The sequence below is a fragment of the Vicugna pacos genome, chromosome 18 (assembly GCF_048564905.1).
Source record: "Vicugna pacos chromosome 18, VicPac4, whole genome shotgun sequence".
Taxonomy (NCBI): Eukaryota; Metazoa; Chordata; class Mammalia; order Artiodactyla; family Camelidae; genus Vicugna; species Vicugna pacos.
In genome coordinates this window covers 13,058,664-13,079,318 of record NC_133004.1, presented here as the reverse complement: position 1 = coordinate 13,079,318, position 20,655 = coordinate 13,058,664, and the positions used below count along the sequence as shown (strand labels likewise).

Genomic DNA, 20,655 nt, shown 5'->3' with positions numbered 1-20,655 from the left:
CCTCTGCTTTCCTCACTTTGTGTGTCTGTTGCTCCCTCCTCTGACAGCAGAAAGCCTGGCTCCCGTTGTCTGTAACATATTGGGGTATTTGGCCGCTCTTCCTAGGTCTGACTGGTCTCCATAGCTTTCACGGAGCAGTTTGGGAAGGGAAGGGCTGGGCTGGGAGGGACCTGCTTTCTAAATAGGCTCCTCCAGCCGATTCCGCCGTGGAAGAGCCTCCTTCCTCTGAGCATGTGGCAAGTACCCAGGTCTAGTGCTCGAGGGTATGGAGTTTGGAGCTGCCCAGATGCCGGTCCCAACTCCACGTCTGGGTGACCTGGGCCAGTCACCAAGCCCGCTGAGCCTCTATTTCCCATGTGGACAACAGTGATACATCCTTCATGGTTACAAGACCTGAAACGAGATAAATGAGATCTGGCTGCTCTCCTCAAGGTCCCACAGGCTAGTTGGGGGTGGTGAGCACAGGCCGGGGGTGTTCAAGTGTTAGACTTGTGAGAGCGGTACTTGTCTGGGCTCTGGTGGTGGCAGAAGTGGAAGGTCACAAACCCTGGGTGGTGGAGGTGGGGTGAGCAGGAAGGTCTAACAGCCTCTAAGGAGACTCTTACAAAAATCTGTAGGTGTTCACCAGGGAGCCGGGGTGGACAGGAGAGTAGGATCAGCCCTGGCAAGGCACTGGTGTCAGAAGGAGCCCGGCCGGTGTGGGCAACGGTGCAGAGCTAGTGGGCAAGTCCCAGAGTGAGGGCGGGTTCTGTGTCAGCCCATCACCTGAGCTCCTGGGAGCTGCACGAGGGAAGGTGTCCAGCCTGAAGAGCACTGTGTGTTGGAGGGGGGCAGTAGACTGCGTGAAAGCCTGGGGGCAGGCTCCCCACCATGGCCTGGGGGCCGTGCTCTGAAAAGCATCCTTTACTTCCTGCCTGACCCCCTCACTGCCTGGATGCTGGTTGGCAGGGTTTTATTGCTCCAAACCTCTTTTGATTGTTGACCGTTTCACAAAGGCAGTCAGAGGAGTGGTCAGATTCTGACTCCAGAGACATACCACCCAGCTTTGAGTCCTAGTCCTGCCCCTTGTCACTGCTAGGAGAGTTACCGAGTCTCCCTGTGGGTGTCTGTAGCTGTAGATGGTGGAAAACCTGCCTCACCCACTCCTGCCCCTCCTCCCCGGTAAGTGATGGACAGGTGTTAGCTTCCAGTCATGGAGAAGGTTAAAGAGGCTGTGAATGCAGAAGTGTCCTGTAAAAGACAATGTAAAAATACCTGTGCTCATTTTAACAACAGGCCTGAGAGATGCTAATGCCTCAAAAGTGGCAGGGCTGGAGGTGGGGGTTTGGGGACGCTAACAGGGGAACACACACAGTTTTGGAAGAGTGACTTCAGCTTTGACTGCGTGTTATCTGCAGTGAGTTTGGGAGACTGTGAACACCACGGAGCCGGGGGATTTGTGCCTCCCTCCTGTCTTTGTTGGTGGCTGCTTGGGATAGTCGTTTTCTGGTAGCTTGGTCACGTAGCCACATCCTTCTAGTAGTAGTCGGCTGTGGTTACGGTTAGGGCTCACTTGGTATCCACCAGACCTCGCGCCAGCGAATTCCTGTAGGTGCGTTTTACCAGGATGTTTTGATGCCTGAGAGTTACCAAAAGCACTTAGCAGGTGCGTCGGTTTTGTTTGGAGTAATTACCCTTCGAGTGGTGCTGTCTGGGGCTGCCGGTTGTTTGTTCTGACGTTGGGGCAGGCATAATTGCTTTGACTTACAAACATTAATTATTGTAGTCATTGGAAACTGTTTGAGAGGTACTTGCTACCTCCTCTGTGATTTGCTTCCTTTCTTGATGCTTTTAAAGAAAACTGCAGGGCGGCCAACAGGCAGGCGTCTGTGGGGCGGCGGGTGGGAGCTGGCCAGGCTTTCTAGAGATGAGTATCTGAATATGTCTCTCCGTCTCCACTGCCACCACCCCAGTCCTCCTGGTCCTGGCCATCGTCATTTCTTGCCTGGATGGATGATCACAGTAGCATCCTTCTGGTCTGACACCTGTCCTCTTTTCACCCCACTCTTTGTTTTCCCCACACAGCGTGCCATTTCCCTGCTTAACACCTTTTATTGGCTGCCCTTTGGGCTTAGAAGAAACTTCACACTTTGGGGTCCCTCATGATTCCTCACCTGCTCCAGCTCCTTGGCTTCCAGAAGCAGACCGGGCACTGGCTGTGGGGCTCTTCCTTGGCTTGTTCCTCTGCCCTGAGCCTTGCTGCTCCAAGTGTGGTCCAAGGTCCAGTGATACCGGCATCCGGCAGCAGGCTTTGTAGAAATGTCGTCTCAGGCTCTACCTGGACACGCTGAGTCAGAATCTGCATTTTTGCAAGACCTTCCCGACTTGTACACAGTCCACTTCCTTTAGGTCTTAACTCTTTGTCACCTTTCAGAAAGCCCTTCTCAGATGACTGTCTAAAATACCCTGTACTCTGTGTCCCATTCCCTTGCTTTATTTATTTATTTTTAAGTTAGTAGGCTTTTGGGGAGCAGTTTTAGATTTGCAGGAACATGAACAGAAAGTCCAGAGAGAGTTCCCATGTACATCGCTGCCCTCTTCACCAATTTCCATTGTTATTAGCATCTTGCATTGGTGTAGTACGTCTGTTACAACTGACGAACCAACATGGATGCATTATTATTAACCAAAGTCCATGTCTACATTAGGATTCATTCTTACATTAGGGTGTGCACTCTGGGTTTGGACAAATGTATAATGACATGTGTCCACCATTACAGCATCATACGGATTAATTTTATTTCTCTGAAAGTCTTCTGTACTCCCCTTGTTCATCCCTCCTTCCTAACCCCCAGCAATGACTGATTTTTTTACTCTCTCCATAGTTTTGCCTTTTCCGGAATGTCATCTAGTTGGGATCGTCAAGTTTGTAACCTTTTCAAATTGGCTTTCACTTAGCAACATGCATTTCAGTTGCATCTGTGTCTTTTCATAACTTGGTAGCTTGTTCCTTTCCATCACTGAATAATACTCCATTGTCCGGATGTACCACTGTTTGTTTATTCATTCATCTGTCAGAGGGCATCTTGATTGCTTCCAAGTTTTGGCAGTTTTGAATAAAACTGCTAAATGCTGTGTGCAAGGTTTTGTGGGGACATAGGTTCTCAGCTCTTTTGGGTAAACACCAAGGAGCGTGACTTCTGGATCACATGGGAGAGTGTGTTTAGTTTTGTAAGAAGCTGCCAGACTGCCTTCCGAAGTGGCTCTACCATTTGCCGTTCCCACCAGCAGTAACTGAGAGCTCCTGTTGCTCCACAGCCTCGTCAGCATTTGGTGTTGTCAGTGTCTGGATTTTAGCTGTTCTAACAGGTGAGACTTGAGCTTTTGTAGTCCTCATTGTTATCTGAAGCCTGTTCCTGGACTGGTCTGACAGCCTCTCCATGTGAATGTCACTTCTGTAAGTATAGAAACTTGGTCTTTCTGGTTATGCCCTCCATTTCTGTTGTCTAAACAATACCTGGTACGCAGCAGGTTTCTGGAATGCCACTGTTGAATAAATTACATACTTTCTGCAGCAATCCTGTGAGGGCCTCAGTCTTCTTCCACTGTTGAGGTGAGTAGACGGAGCCGCAGAGAAGTACGTCCACCTTGCACACATTTGGCTGGACGTGCAATTACTCAGACTGCAGGACTTGCACTGGGACAGATGAGGGACTCGAGGGTCGGAGAAGTGAACTGCCTTCAACATGTTGTTCCCCTTTGTTGTTCTCACCTCTCTGTTCTTTGGCCTGAAAGTGAGGATCAAAGTACCTCTAGAATAATTGTAAGGATGAAATGAATGAATGCATGTGTAGCTGTATTTGTTATCAACTGTGTAACAGGTGCCTCCAAAATTTAGCAGATTAAAACAACACATTTATTATCTTACAGTTATCTATCTTATAGAATCTGGGCACAGCTTAGCTGATACCTCTTATCTGAAGCCTGTTCCTTGATTGGTTCAAGGGCTCTCATGAGGTTGCAGGCAGCATGTTGGGTAGAGCCCAAGGCTCTCCTGGGCTTGGAAAATGTGCTTTTCTAAGTTGATTCAAGTGGCTGCTGGCAGACCTCATCCCTCACCCTGTGGGCCTCATATAGCCTGCCCAGGTGTCCTCAACACAGGGCAGCTGGTGAGCAGAGGGAGGGAGGGAGCACACGCACAAGCCAGAGGGCATCCCAGGTGGATGTCATAGTCTTTTTATAACTGATCCCAGAAGGGACAGCCCATCACTTCGGCTGTTAGAAGCGAATAAGACCAATTCAAACTCACGTGAGGCGGTGGACATTAACACATAGTTGTTACGACCAGCATCACTAGGGGACGTTTTAGAGATTGCCTACCACAGAAGCGTTCAGAGCGGTGCTTGATGCCGGGTGAGCACCATGTAAGGGTTTCGATGGTGCTTCTGCCCCTTCACTCGCGCTGTTACTGCCGTCACCACTCCCATCACCACTCCCACTCCTCTTCCTCCCTCCACCTCCACTGTGGTGATGTCAAAATGCTGGTAAGAACTGGAGCTGACAGCTGACGCAGGTTTGCCTGGTTCTGGATGTTTCTGATTTCCTGTGCTGACTCCTCCAGTTGGCTTCTCTGCTCTGCATCATGGTTCCCAGGCTTGATCTTCTCTTCGCCACTGGATGGTGAACCCTGGGAGGGCAGGGTCCTTGTCGTTTCCTGCACCCTCCTGCACCCAGCTCTTGTTCAGTAGATGCTTTTTGATGACCTTGCTCGTAAAGCCTCCTTTAGGGTAACACGTGCTGGTTGTGAGAGCACAGTCCATTTTCGTGCATCCTGGGAGAAGCACACTGTTTAAAGCAAAGCCCTTGTCAGGAACCCAGGTTTTATGTGATTCGGATCTAACGCATATTCCTAAAGAAAAAGAGGAATTATCGTTAGTGAGTGCCTCTGGGTGTTGGGCACTGACTCATATACTTTCTACCCATTATCACTAATCATCTCAATCCTGCAAGGCTCACCTCCTCCCCTCCTTGGGAGCTGAGGAATCCTGGGCTCAGAAAAGCCATAGAACTGTCGGCCCACAGCTGGGCAGGACAGAACTGGTATTTGGACCCAGAACTGGATAACTGTAGAGCCAGGTACCCTGCTTCCTCTTTGGCTTTATGTGTATAAAAGATACAGTCTTTTATAGTAAAAGCCCAGGAAAATGTAAGTCCAATACTGATTGAACTCACTGCTAAAAAACCTGGAGCAATTGGGAGCAGTGGATATTTGGGTACTTTTTTAGATGTGATGCTGGTTTTGGGATTAGGTTTAAATGAGGACTCCTTGACTTTGAGAGGTAAATCCTGACGTTTTTATGGATGATATTATGTGTCTGAGATCGACTTCAAAATGAGTTGTGTGGGTTATGGGTAGGTAGGGCTTAAAAAGAAACAAGACTGGCTGTAAGTTGGAGACCTGGGGGTGGGCACATGGAGGGTCACTGTACTGTTAGGTCCGCTTTCCTGTGTATCTTTAAATGTCCATCATTGAAAGTTAAATCAGCATATGATGGGAAAGCTGGTTAAAGACCACCAAGAACCCAGAGTTGAGTTAACCTCTTGGGGATGGTCTGATGGCAAGGGTGGAAAAAATTTTACTATACTTTATTTTTTTCTTTTACTTTACTTTCTAAGTGTTACAGCCTGTTGTGCCTGTTCAAACAGAAAAATAAAATTAAGCTTAGAAAGTTGGGAAAATAAGTCAAGCTCCAAAAGTTCAGGGAATTTTGTCCTTTTTTAAAAAAATTGAAGTATAGTTGATTTACAGGGTGTGAATTTCTAGTGTACAGCATAGTGATTCAGTTTTACATATTTGTATATTCCTTATTGTTTGTTGATGCATTTCCAGCCCCTCAGTCAATGCCTGGCACTCAGTAAATACCTGCAAAATGAATGAGAGTTAATTGATCCCTTTTTGTAGCAAACACTCTACCCCCCATCTGGCTCGGGAGAGTGGATAGGTTGATGTGGTTAAACTAGTGCAGCATTCAGTAGAGGTTAAACCCAGTTGTCCAGCCATATTTACACCCTCCTTTTTTCTCTGTGGATTTTAAAGTAGCTTATGCTCTGGATGTGAGCGGACAATTTTCCAAGAATTAAAAGGTAATAAAATAGTTGAATTCAGAATTGAACATAAGCTGGTCTTTGATTCTGGTTAAGTCAGGATCTTGGAAAGGAACCTTCAAGCTTCCATTGCATCCAGCAATTCTCAATGCTCTGAAGTCGCGCATGAGTGCTGTGGCGTGTGTGACAGAAGCTGGAGCAAGTTGGGCTTGACTGGCCACCTTTTGTTGAGATGTCCTGAAATGATGCTTGTTTACTGCTCACCGAGTCACATTTCAAACCGAGTTTTGAGTTGGCGTCCCCTTTCTTCAAAGCCACGTGCAAAGCTGCACCACTGTTGGCAGTATCATTTGCTTAAAACATCTTTCTTAAAAGTAAAGGGATATTATTCACAGAGACAGAAAGCAGAATGGGTGGTTGCCAGGGGCTGGCGGGAGGTTGGGGTGGGAATGGAGGGCGGTTGATTCGTGAGCAGAGTTTCAGTTTTGCAAGATAAAGTTCTGGATGGTGGTCGTAGTGGTTGCATCACAGAGTGAAGATACTTGATGCCACTGAGCTGTACACTTAAAAATGGTTAAGATGCTAAGTTTTATGTTATGTGTATTTAATCACAATTAAGATAGTAAAAAGAGAGAGAAAAGAGTAAGAACAAATCTGCTGTGTCAGAAGCTGACTGTGTTACCGTGCTGCTTCTCCTGCCCCCTTTCGGCAGTCGGCACACCTGTAGCTGTATAGTGTCTTCCCCAAGTGCCTGGATTACAGACCCCGGTCAGTGACAGGTGCCTCCTGGGCTGTCTTCTAGGCAGAAACAGTGACGAATGTGGCCCACCTTCTCCTTTCTTTTCTTTTTTTGAAAGATGATCAGTCTTTTTCTGCAAGATGGTCAGTCTTTTTCTTAGTTGACTTGTCACAGGACCAGATTAAAAGGTTATTAATTTCTTATTTGTTTATTTATTTATTTCTCCTTTCTCATACTCTTTTTTATTAACTCAGTTTTGGTTTTAATGCACATACAGTAAAATTCATTTTTTAAAGATGTACAGTTGCATGAGTATTAAGATATGCATAGATTAAATGTACCACACTCAGGATATGGAACAGTTTCATCATCTCCAAAAATTCCCTCCTACCTCCCCTTTGTGGTTGGACTCATCTGTCCACCTCCCCTGTAATGTTACCTTTCCTAGAATGTCATATACATAAGCTCATGTGTATAGCCTTTTGGGATTCATCTCTTTAATTTAGCATCATGTTTGTGAGATTCATCCAAGTCCTTGTATCTGTCAATATTGCATTCCGTTTTATTGAAGAGCAGTATTCCTTTGTATGGATGGACTATGGTTTAACCATTTACCCATTGAAGGGCATCTGAATTGTCTCCAGTTTTTGGTGATTATGAATAATGCTGCTATAAACATTGATGTAGAGATTTTTGTGTGAACAATAAATTTTCATTTCTCTAGGAAAAGTACTCAGAAGTGAGTTTCTCAGTCATATAACTAGCATCTGTTTAACTTCATAGAAACCTACTGCATTGTTTTCCAGAGTCACCAAACTATTGTGAATTCTTGCCAGCAACAGAAGAGAGCTTCAGTTGCTCCACATTCTCCCCTGTACTTATATTGTCATTAAAAATCTTTTAAGCTATTTTAATAGGTTTGTAGTGTTACCTCCCTGATTTTGATTTGTATTTCCCTAATGACTAATGATGACTGGCATCTTTTCATGTGTTTATTTACTGTCTGTCTTGTTTGGTGAATTACCTGTTCAAATCTTTTGCCCTTCCTCCTTTTTTTATTGGTCAGGTTTTTTGTTTTTGTTTTTGGTTTGGTTTTTTTTTTTTTTTTTTTTTTTTTAGTTTTGAGCATGCTTTTTTTATTTTGGATAAAGTCCTTTATTATTTATCTGATTTGTAAATATTTTCTCCCAGTCTGTAGCTTGTCTTTTCATACAGTTAACGATGTCTTTCACAGAGCAGTTTAACATTTTGTAATATTACGGCTTATGCTTTTGGTGTTAAATTTAAGAACTCCTTGCCTAATCCCAGGTGAGGCGTGAAGACTTTCTCAAGTTTTATTGCTTTATGTCTTATATTTATCTGTCGTGGAGTTTGAATTAACACTTGTATAAGGTATGAGGTATTACTTGAAGTTTATTTATTTTTGCATATGAATGTCCAGCTGTTTCCAAAGCATCTGTTGAAAAGACCATCATTTTTCCTGAATTGCCTTTGTACTTTGGTCAGAAATTACTGGGCCGTATTTGTGTGATTTTATTTCTGCACTTTGTTCTATTGGTCTGTCATTTACCCGTACTATATTCCTTGATTATTGTAGCTTTATAGAGAGTCTTAAAATTGGGTAATGTGAGTCCTTTAGATTTTGCTTTTATTTGAAAATGATTGTGGCTACTCTAGCTTCTTTGCCTTGCTGTGTGAATTTTAGAATCAGCTAGTGTATATGTATAAAATATCTTGCTGGGATTTTTATTGGACTTGTAGTCAATCTATAGAACAGTTTGTTAATTGGCATCTTAACTATTTTGAGTCTTACAGGCTGATATTTACATCTTGTAGTTGGGTTTTGATTTCTTGCGTCAGTGTTTTGTATTTTTCAGCATGCAGATCCTGGACATGTTTTGCTGGAGTTATACCTGTGTTTTTCAGCTTTTGTCACTATGCTGAATGATTCTTTTTATAATACTGCTTTCTAATTGTTCATTGCTAATAGATAGAAATACAATTAAGTTTTGTATTTGACCTTGAAAAACTCACATTAGTTTGAGGAGCTTTTTTGTAGATTCTTCGGATTTTCTATGCAGAAAATCATGTCATCTGGCAGTGGGGGCAGTTTTAGTTTTTTTCTTCTAAACTGCGTGCTCTTCTTTAAAAACCTCATTTCACTTGTTAGAACCTCGAGGACTGTGCTGAATAGGAGTACTGAGAGAGACTTCTTACCTTGTCCTCAGTCCTATGGGGAAACTATTCAGTCTCTCACCACTAAATATGATGTTAGCTGTAGGGTTGCTTTTGTTTTTTGTAGGTCTGACCTTACTCTTCATATGTTACTTTTCCTAGTGTGCTGGTAAAGCACGTTGATGGCATATAAAAATTGTTTTCCTCCTGATTTCATCATTCATAAATAAGCACTGTTAACATTGTGGTGTATATATTTCTAAAGCAAATATATACCAATAAATATATCTGGGGGGGTTATGGTAAATATATTCTGTAAAATACTCTGTGTAACTCTGCTGCCATCACATAACGGTATATTGTAAGTGTTCCTCCATGTTAATAAACACATGTTCATCACAGCTTCAACAGCCTGGTAGTGTCCTGTTACAGTGGATACACTGTAATTTATCTTTTCACTCCTCTAATATCAGACATTTAATTTGTAACCAGTTTCTTTCTAATAATATTCACAATGTCCTCGTGTATGTGTTGAGACTTCTGCTCCTTCTTGTTTTCTGAGCATAGTTTCCTAGAAATGAAGTTGTTGGATCAAAAAGTAGACAGTTCTTGAGGCTGCTGATTCACGTTTGGCCAAAGCTCTCCTCGAACCAAGTGCTTCTATTTGTGAGATGTCTGCTGATGGGGAGCCAGAGGCTTGAGCTGTGTGACCCTAGGGAAGTTCCTTAACCTCTGAACCAGGCTGGCTGGTGAGGAGAATCCTGTTCACATTTGCACAGCAGTCTACCCAGGAGATTCTGCAGACCCATGCTCATCAGCCCTCATTTTCCAATGGACTCTTTCAAAAGTTTATGTTTTCAACTTTGTACAGTTCATTTATTTCCCTAGATTTATATGAACCGAGAGACTGTGGAGTTAAAGGACAGGGGTTTGAATCCCAGGTGGGTGTATGTTGTTTGACCCTCTGGGGCTCAGCTTTCCCATCTGCAAAATGGGTGTAGTAGAACGAACCTCGTGACACATTATTAATAATCCACTGAGACCGAGTATGTGACCGAGAGAAGGACATAAACTTGGAGATGCTTAGAGGTGTGGCCCTGCCTTGTACTAGCTGTGTGAATTTTTTGATAGGCCACTGAGCCCTCTGAGCCTCAGTTCCTTCATCTGTAGAATGAAAGGAATAAAAGACGAAGATGATAATAACACTTCTTGCAGAGCTGCTCTGCAAATGGCACAGGAACATGTCTGCAACACCTTGATGGTTCAGTGCCCACTCGAAGGCCAACACTCTTGTGCGTAGAAAAGCGTATTTTCTATTAAACGTGTAGGAAGCTTTTGAATGAGGAGCAGGCTTTAACCCCTAGGGGGTCTTGGCACTGAGCTGCTTCTCACTTAAGTCTCATGGAGGAACTTCAGGGAGGCATACACGTCTCGGATGCCCATCCCTGCCACAGTCCATGTGGGCAGCGCTGTTCTGACAGAGATATGGTTTTTTTCCCCATTGAGGTTTCTCTGCCCCTCTTAGAGGGTTGTGCCCAGTGTGAAAACGCAGTGTTTCACAAATGGTAAGGTTTGAGGAATTAATAGGTGGTCAATGAGGTTAAATATATTGACGGCTCTGAGAAGCCCTGGGGACGAGGGGGAGGGAGGGAGAATGTTCCTAATAGTGCTTAGCTTCATCTTTTCCTAAACATACTTACCTCTGACCTCCCATCCCTTCCTCTCAGCCCTTTGCCATCCCTGGAAATGCAGTTCGGGAAGCACACTTTAAGGAAAGCTGTTCTCCTTATACCCTTGTTTAATCTAAAGCAAAGGTTCTCTTCCTCAAATCTGTCACTGTGCACCACGTTCATGGTTTTTGCCACGCCTCTGTGTCACCCATGTCATTCATTCCGTAATATTTGTCTTTCAATCCACTCACTTTTGAAAAACCTTAAAATTGTTTTCCACAGGACCCATTGTATCACTGTCATAAATGGAAAATTGGTTTTTAAGAAACATACCAGAGGAAATGCCCAGGTGTTATTGGTGAACCCCTCCAAGGGCCTCAGGGATGTGCCACATTCGGGAGATTCCATTTGGGTTGCTGTGCGGTAGTTGGATCTCACCACCAGGAGTAGAAAGAACTGGACAGTTAACTAAAGAGGCAGCGGAGAAGGGAGGGTTCTACAAGTTTACCTTCCTGAACGGGGCTGGATTCCCACTGCAGTTGCCTGGGCCACGAAATAGTCTGCCTGACCGAGCCCCCACCCTGCGCCTCCTCATCCGGTGGCTTTGTCATCCTCACCCTTGTGGGGTAATCGCTGGGGGCACCCCCACCCCCTCCTCGTTCCAGGCAGATGTAGAAAATTGCAGCTGAGAGACTCAGTCCTCGGGGAGAGGAGAGCCCAATCGTTGACAGATGGGTCGCCGGCTGGTCACAGAAGGAGAGTACACTGGCCGCACCAGTAACTGTGCTGGGGGCGAGGCAGAGAAGCTGGTCGAACCCTCAGGACCCCCGAGCTGCCCATCTCATTAGGAGGTCTGAGTGCTGACAGTTCCTTGTCAGCAAAGTGCCCCCTGCCTCACCTATCTAGGCGGTTTTCCAGATGGAGTGTTAGGATTTGATTAAAATACTCTGTGGGTTGCAAAAAGAGCCAGGTGTCTTTGGGCGATCTCCAGCTGAGCTGTGTGCACCGGAGGGCCAGAGAGGGGGAACTCCCATGAACCGGAGGAGAGAGTTGCCCTCACATCCAATTACCAGGGCTGCAGCCATCTGTGCTGCCTCCTTCAGCAGTCTCGCCCTCACAGGCTCGCTTTCTCACCTCCGTCAGTGTAGATGGGGTGGAGGTGGGGCGGCGCCTCTCCACAGCCGGCAGACAGTGAAGGGGGCCCCTGCCCCACAGCCGCTTCATCATCCCTCTTAGCATTTCTTTAAGTGTAAAATTTTAAGAGACTAGGCAATGCAAGGTTTTCAAACATTATTTTGTCACAGACAGTGAGAGAACATAGCTGAACAACAGCAACCAAAAAGTAGAAGTCAAAGCTACGTGGCTCTGCTCGGAGATGAGTTCTGGTTAATAGCACCTGTGTGTGTGGCCCCCTGGGCTCTGTGGCTCTCAGTCCCCACACACGTGTATGCTCACGTGCATGCATGCACACGCAGAGGACGGGCACCCAGGCTCGGAAGCCCGACTCCTGGGCCCGCAGTGGGTGCTGGTGCCTTGGGGCCCTGGTCAGGCTTTGGTCTTTTCCGCTCCCCTTGCCTCGCGCCTGCACAGGCTGACGGGTGCCTGTGGTGGGATTTGTGTTGGGTTGAAGGCCCCTGTTGGGATGAGCCTCAACCATGGTCTCGGCCTCTTTCACACGTGGGTGGTTTCTGCGGCCTTTCCTAGTTAGGGTGCTCTTCGTTAATTGATCCATTCCCTTGTCTCATGGCAAACAAAACGACATTTTTATTTGATAATCAGGAATGCTACATTCTATGTGGTTCCTCTGTTTACAAATTAAAGTTCTGTTGCCTAGTTGCAAATTACTTGTTCAGAGCCTGGGAATTATTTTCTTGGGCCATTAAAATGCTAGGTTTTTTTTTTTTTAATGCCTTTTGGTGGGGCAAGAACTTTCCAGTTTGCTACAGCTCCTGTCCCCAGACCCTCTTGTCTTAACGCCTCCTTTGCGTTACCCCCAGGCCTCATCTGTCTGACTGCTGTGGTCCTTTGAGTCTGTATCCCACCCTCAGATTGTTATGAGCATTGTTTAAATACGGGGCTGGATAGAACTGCACACATAGGGTGCCCGTGTGGGAGTCCTGGTTTTACTGTCGCATTGTAGTTAGGGAAGACGTAACCACTGGGGAAGACTGGGCAGGGTATACAGGACTTCTCGGTAATATCTTTACAAGTTTCTGAATCCATAATTACCTCAAAATGAAACTTAAAAAGGACTTCATCTTCCCTGGGGTCAGGAGCCAGTTGCCTCTTTGGGGAGGTCAGCGTCCCTTCCAGGTGTTCGAGCTTCATTCAGAAGCAGTTCCACTGACCTGAAAGTGTTTATTTCCCACAAAAGGCAAACAAGTTCATTGGTGCAAAGTTGGCTGGGTTGAATTTATGGTTCCCGAAGGTTGTATCTGTGATACAGTCTCCACAAATTCCCATCGTTTTGGTGGGAGTTGGATTTGTATTAAAATGTTAGGTCTGATATTTAGGTAGTCTTAGGATGCTACTACAGGATTGATCCAAACCAGAAGAAAAGCAGCCGCTTGGACATGGTAGTGCTGGCTGCAGAGATGAAGATGAACAGGGCAGCCGAGGATGGGCCTGGGTGGTGCGAGCAAGCGACCTGAGACCTGGCAGCCAGAGGTCGACGTGACTCACCTGTCCGTCAGCCTTAACGAACCTGCCTCTTGGACAGCATTCTGCATGGACTGTTGTTAAATTCTGCCAAATAGATATGCACATCAATTGCTTTCTTCCCCTCGTTTTAAGATAATACGTGCCTGGAATTCACACGCGGGGCTGAGGAGTAGGGTGAGGTGAATGACAAGATTTGTGCAAGGGAACCCAGGAAAACAAGCTGAACGAACCATGTCTGTCGGGGAGGATTTTCCCTCCTACAAACCTTTTCAAGACTTGTTAGTTGTTTAGCTTCAGAAGTTCGCTCTTTGTGTTACAGACAGAGAAGTTGCCGCCGCCTATAGAAGCATCCGTGACAGGCTGTCTAGGAGGAAGGCAATAATTAAGGTCCTCCATCATGTTTTATGTTCTCTCAAGCTTCTGAGATGAAGGTACAGTTCTCAGGCGACACCTAAGTATATGGTAGTGTCTGCAGTTGGTACTGACATTCCTTCTGCCAAAATACAGCGCAGGAAAGCAAAATACCAACAGAGTGCTGTCTCTGTGGGCTGGGATACAGCCAGACGCACTGAAAACAGACAGACGCAACCAGGGATGGGCAGTCCCAAGTTTTCCCCTGAGCAAATACGTGGCATATTCATACCAAGGTATGGCATTTCCATCCATAAATAGATCAAGTTTTGCAAAGTAAACTCTATATAGTGCATTGGGTTTGTAGTGACTACATGAGCATGGGGGGAGGCATGAAATGTGTGTACCAGGTTTTTAACGTTGGTTGCCAAGGGAAGGGGTGAGTGGAACAGTAGACAAAGGAAAAAATGATTCCAAATGAAAAAATTTAAGGGAGTGTGAAAGGTGTTTTATCTGTGAATAATTACATTCAGGGGTATGTGTGTGTATGTGTGTGCATGCCTGGAGGGAAATGGTAAGATGGATATAAAAAAATTTTTTTTATGTTTTTAAAATGGCATCAGCTCTCTAAATTGTTTAATTAATTAATTAATATCTTTCTTTTTTAATTCTTTTTTTTAATTGAGTTATAGTCAGTTTACAATGTTGTGTCAGTTTCCAGTGTAGAGCACAATTTTTCAGTTACGGGTATAAAAATTCAGTGGGGTTTATTTCAAGGTGTTGAGCTTTTAGCTGATTTTTTTTAACATTTCTTCTTAAATGTGTTCTGATTATTTTGCAATGAGTGTTCTATTTTTTATAATCATAAAAGACACTCAATCTTGAAGCACTTTTCATCGTGAGGAAGTACTCCAACATGTTTAAGAGCACTCAGATTCAAGACCTTGTTGGGGGAGGAGCAGAAACAGAAAATGTGCAAGAGGCACCTCTCTCTGGGGTAGCCAGTGAGAAGCCAATTCCACATCCCAAAAGAGACAGAAGAAAGCTCTTCTGGGCTTTGGAGGCAGAGAGACCTGGGTTTGTATCTTGGCAGTGTGCCTTACTTATGACCTTGGCCTTGGCCATGTGACCTTTTTCATGAACACGCTTCCACTGAATTAAGAATGGATGAATGGGTGCATGCTTGCGTCAGTGAGGTCACGTATATAAAGCCTGACCTGTGTGCTAAATACTCGACAAATGATAGTTTTCTCTCCTGATCCTCGTGTCCTGTTCCTCAGCCAGTGTACCTGGGGAGTGACTTCAGTAGAGTGGGGTCTTGCATTGCCTGAGTTCCGTGTTCCATGCTACAGGCTCACATGGGGGTGGGTGTGGACTTGGTCAGCTGCTTCTCCTCTTTCTGCCTGTTTCCTCATCTGTAAAATGGGTGTTGTGATAGTATGTATCTTGGAAGGATTAAATGACTTGGAAGACTTCATGTGATGCCTGGAAAATAGTAAGTGTTTATACTTGTAGTTAACAAAGATACCTGAGTGTTCCCCAAGTACACAGTACTGAGTATGTGCTGCTCTGAATGGAACATGTATTGCAGAGTACCTGACACAGAACGGGCACCTAACAGATTGTTGGATTCAAATAACCTGAGCAGAGCACATGTCAGCATCCTGAGTTTGTGAGCACTGGAACCAGTGAGTGCATCTTTCCATCATGAAGGAACGGTTCTCGAAGGCATTCTGGAAACGTGCGCTTGCTAACGTAGCCTTTCCAGTGATGATCTCTAAGACAGAGAGTTTATGAATATTTATAGGATGCACATTGTGTATTTTTCTTTACACAGATTCTCCTCCTGCCTTGGGTCTAAATTGCCAATTTTAAAATATATTTTTCTAACATTCTTGTACCTGCAGGGAAAACGAGGTGCTCAAAGTCCAACTGAAGAAATATGTAGGCGCTGTCCAGATGCTGAAAAGAGAAGGCCAAACAGCTGAAGGTGAGGGGCAGACTGAGCCCAGGTGGGGAGGGGGCTGCGTTTCATCCTCATCGCCCCAGCTGGCTGGCAGAGCAGACGCTCAGCATGTGGTGAGTGCACGTGCAGATGAGTTAGAAAAAACAGTGCTGGTTTTTTGAATTCCGGAAGACTAATTAGATGGAAAACCCTGCTCTGTAGTCTTGCTAAGTGCATAATCATGTAAGACTTACTTGCTAGATTATTAGCAATGGTTGTATCAATTTGTGTACTTAGGGAATTTTATGTCTAGAGTCTTGAGACATTTGCAAGGTAATGAACCTGCAGCAGGATTAAGTCACGCCAGGCCAGGGGTGAGAGCAACAGAACGGCAAAGTGCAGAGAATCAGAGCCAGCCTCCAACCCCAGCTCTGGCTAAATTTCTTAATGTCTCTGTACCTCGGTTTTCTTACCTATAAAATGGGGTTAGTTGACAACGCCTACCTCCTGGGGCAATCCATGTAGACGTCTTAGCATAACGCCTACCACAGAGTGAGTACTGAGTATATTTTAGATATAATTAGTAATATTCTTGATCAGAGCACCATAGATAGAAAAATGATCACTTGGCCAAGATGCCACTAAATGAGGTGGTGCTGATGCTCCCTCCCTGTGCGGTTTGCCTGCATGTTAACTGTCAGGACTCGACTAAAACATTTCTCAGGTCGCCCTGAAGGGGGGATGTTTAACTTTGGCTGAAGTGTCTTGTTTAGTGAGTGGGTGTCTCCTCCATCCTGTCTGCCCATCTGGAGAAAGGCTGCGTCAACGGAAGGAAGGCTTGTTTCACCCGTAGCTGTACACCTTTCTGCAAGGGTGTCACTTCAACCTAGACCCTGTACATGTCCCCAGGAAAAAGGCAGTCATGGCCAAAATGGCTTGGGAAACAATAGGCATTCTGCATTCTTCTTGTACGTCACGATGGACATTAGTGAATGGACGACTTCTGTGGTAAAGACACTGAGGGCTCCCTGGGCAGCTGACTTACAGGCCATGTAACCTTTCTGTACCTCCGTTTCTTTTTCTGTAAAATGGGAGTTGTAATAGTACTGTCCTCATAGGGTTTTGGGGGAAGATGAGCTGGATTAGTACATGGAAAGCACTTAGAATAATGTCTGGTATGTAGTAGTCCCTCAACAAATGTTATAATTATTATTATTACTATTCTTACCATCTCACTTTACCTCTCACGGCCCCTTTGAACAATCATAAAATTAGGATTGTTGGTGTCGCGATACCATGTACACATACACACCGTATGTGGAGAGAGCTGATGGCTACTCTGAAGCTTTATTAAGTTACACAGTCTTATATAGCAAAGAAGAATGATAAGGGAAATGGTTAACAGGCAGTGTCTGGCTCAAGGTCAGAAGACTGTGTTTTGGTAAATCATGTTCGTGTTGGCACCAGCGAGTCTTACAGCTTATCAGGTAGGAATGTATGAGAAACAGCTGCTTAACAATGCTCTTCTTGGACTCAGGCGGCTGTGCCTGTCTTAGGTTGCCCCCCTCTGGGGATCTTACCCGTCCTTGGCTAACCAGCCTTCTCACCTCTGAGTCTGCAGCTTTTTATATCTTGTTTACCATTCCAGTCCAAGGCTTGTTCCTTTGTTCCCAGCCGGGGGGCTACAAGGATGTGTTAAAATAGTATGTACTTCATTGGTGGTTGTGGTGAGGATTAGCTAGTAAGTGATGTCATGGAGATAACATGCTTGGATCAGAGTCTGGGATCTAGAAAATGCTGTGGTAGCGTTGGTCCCTGAAGATGTCCATGTCTTGATCTCCAGAATCTGTGACTGTACCACCTAACGTGGAAGAGCGGCTTTTCTGATTGATTGACTTAAGGGTTGTGACACGGAGAGATTATCCTCGTTGGTCCAGGTGGCCCCAGTATAATCACAAGGGCCCTTAGAAAGGTGGGAAGGTCTTAGAAAGAGGGAGAAGATGTGACAGAAGGAGCAGGGGTGGCAGCGATGCACTTCGAAGACAGAGGACGGTGCAACCCTAGGAAGAGGGGGCTGCTCGAGAACCTAGAAAGACAAGGAAACGGGTTCTCCGGTAGAGCCTCCGGAAAGAATGCAGTCCTGCTGACACCTTGATTTTAGCTTGGACAACTCGGGACCTTAGAGGAGAGCTGTTGTCTTTGATTTGCAGCCACACCTGGGACAGGGAAGCCCGCCTCCCCTTCCTCATGCCCGTCTGTGCCTGGTGTGTTTGGCCGAGCAAGGAAAGTCCTGTCGCCGTCCACACCCGCCCCACCTTGGGTCACTGGTGCCAGGGTGGGTCATTCCTGTCACCAGCCGGCTCTGGACATTGGAGGCGAACATTGTGTGGTTGTGGCCTTGCTGTCTAGTGGGCCCTTGGTGTCACTTTTTGTGCTGTTCAGTGGCTGTGTGTGCAGCTGGGGAGTCTGGTTTCTCTGAACGTCCTGTGGCTGGGGTGGGAGTATTTCTCTGAAGGTCTTTGCTGCGGCACAGAACCTTGCTCGGAGTCGGGCTCCTCCCGGGCTCTCCCGAGGAGCGCCTGCCTGTGCATTGGACCTTGCTCTCTGTGCTAAGGAGGACGTTCTCCTGCCAGGGGTGGCTGAACGTGGGATTCCTTGTCACGGGCTTGGGTTTCCTCCCCACCCCCCTCTGCCTGCCTGTGCTTGGTGGATGTCTGTGGCCTCTGGGTCTCAGGCGCCACTTGCTCTGGTTTTCCTGTGACCAGGGTCCTCGCCCAGTGTCATCCTTGTGACATAGGCGAGGCTCCATCCTCCGTCCTGCACTTGACCTCAGCCGACTGGCTCCAGCTGGGTCTCAGGGCTCTACTAGGCTCTCAAGAGGAGTTCTTTCTTTCCTGTTGGAGCTGGAAGGCCGGCATCACTGTAGTTATCTCGTCTCCAGGTGGAGCCTGGGAATGAGGCCATTACGCAGAGAGAGGAGCTGAGCTGAGAGGCAGAGAGGAACTTGGGGCCGAGCCCCTGGATCCAGCCATGCCTGACACGACAGTCCAACCCTGAACTTACTGTTAAAAAGAGCAATAATTTACCGACCTCCCCTGCCCATTTTCAAGCTTGAATTCCGTTTCCATAGCTCATATGCTCCATGGCAAACTATTAGCTCTTAATGGGACATGGAGTCCATTCTGTCCTCATAAAGAGCTGCTATTTCTCTGGAGTCCGTCTTTCCAAATCCGCACACGAGGCCCTTCCTCCCACCCTGCCACTCATTAGGCACGCTCCGCTGTCATCATCTCTCCTGGCCACCGTAGTCCTGTTCCGTAGTGATGGATTTTAAGGCTGCGGGCTCTTGTCGGCATCTCTATTTAATTAATCTGCCGTAGGCTCAGGGATTGAGGGAAAAGCAATGACCTGCTGCTGGTGGCAATAAAAGTAATCAGTGGTGAGGGCAGAGTTATGGTGGGAGGAACTTGACAGATGAGGGAGGCTTGGGAGCGATTTTAAAAGTTTACTCTAAGAAACAAAAGAAGTAAAAAAAAAAAAAGTATATAGGAAGTCATCAGCCTCTCACACGTGCTGGGTCTCCCTGGGCACGTGGTGTGCCCAGTGACGCCCTGTTCCACACCTGCATGTGCTTTGTGCCCTCACAGGGGTCTCAGTTTCCCCAGGGATCCTGGAAAGTGGGGCAGGACAGTCGAGAAGCCTGATTCTGTGACAATGGATGGGGCCTGCGTTTCAAGGGTGTGGGGCAGTATGAACTTCTATCCTGCAGCCTCAGTCACTGCAGGCCTTGGGGACACCAAACTGTCTCCCCTTGGGTGTCCTCATGTTCTTGCCCTGTGTGCACAGAGGCAACGATGTCTTTGTTAGAGGCTGGCTTCTTTGGTTGCAAGGAAAACAAGCTCGTGACTCTGTTTGTGTCTGGTTCCAGTGGGGTGAGCATGGAGCCTAACGCAAACTTAAGATCTCATCGCTCTGCTATTGAAAACGCAGTCCAGACTTTTTGACGGTGGCTTTCAGTGCTTGGTGTGATCTGGCTCTCCCTGACTTCCCAGCCCCATCTCCTACCACCTCTCCCTCCCTCTCTCTGCCCCCGCCCCAGCCGCGTGGGCCTTCCTACCTCAGGGCCTTGGCACTAGTGGACCTGCTGGGCTGCTGCTCCCTCAGTCTCTGAATGGCTGATTCTGCCTTGTCAGCAGGTCTCAGTTCAGGTGCCATCTCCTCTGCCTCCTGCCCTGTCTCACGCTGTGTCCTCTCCTCCATTCTTTACGCCACTGCTTCCTTTGTCTTTGTCACAGCACCTCTGTCAGTACCTCACGGCAACTTGGTGGTTTACTCCCTTCCTGTAATGTCTGCATCCCACCCTGCGGTGTACAAAGGAGCAGGGACCCTTTGCCTGTTTGTTTTTTTTTAACCCCTACTGTGTTCAGAGTGCCTTGCACGGTGCTTGACTCAAGGGATGTGCTCCATAAATATTTGTAACATGAGTAGAAATCCTAGGACCTGGCCTCCGGGCATTTAGGCGATGGAAAACCCCTGGCAGCTGGGGAGAGCCCAGCAGTGGGTGAGCCCATGGGGCTTCACTCTGGTGCCGCCCCAGTAACATGCTGTACCCCACGTAACTGCTTCTTTCGGTTGTGCCTCCAACCAGGTTCTTCTCGTCACATGCGGTTTCTGCTCCTTGTGACTATAGTTAGCATATGACTTTGATTCTTCCAGGGTTTCATCATTCAGAGAACTCTTTCGATTACAAGAGTCATAAAATCCAATTTAACCTGTTTTAAACAAAAAGGAAGTCCAGGAGTTCCTGCCTTCAGGAATGGCTTGATTCAGGGGCTCAAACACTACCATTTAGGAGGGTTTCCCCCCATTTCTCAGCTCTGGTTCTTCCCCTGCCCACAGTACTGGAGGTAAGTGTTCAACGATCCTCTGGGGGAAGAAATGGCCCTGATTTAGAGTGTTACTGATCTCTGTGGTGTCAGTGTGCCCACTGTGGCCAATTTCACGCTGTTGGCGCAATGTCACTGATGCGG

General features: G+C 46.5%; 1 protein-coding gene across 3 annotated transcripts in view; it reads left to right on the top strand.

Moving 5' to 3' along the window:
• SNX29 (sorting nexin 29) overlaps nucleotides 1-20,655 on the top strand; it is a 478,692-nt gene that overhangs the window by 166,361 nt on the left and 291,676 nt on the right. For all 3 annotated transcript variants that reach the window (XM_072942171.1, XM_072942172.1, XM_072942173.1), the window contains exon 14: nucleotides 15,588-15,670. In XM_072942171.1, the coding sequence (XP_072798272.1) occupies nucleotides 15,588-15,670 (83 nt within the window). The remainder of the gene's footprint in view (nucleotides 1-15,587; nucleotides 15,671-20,655) is intronic.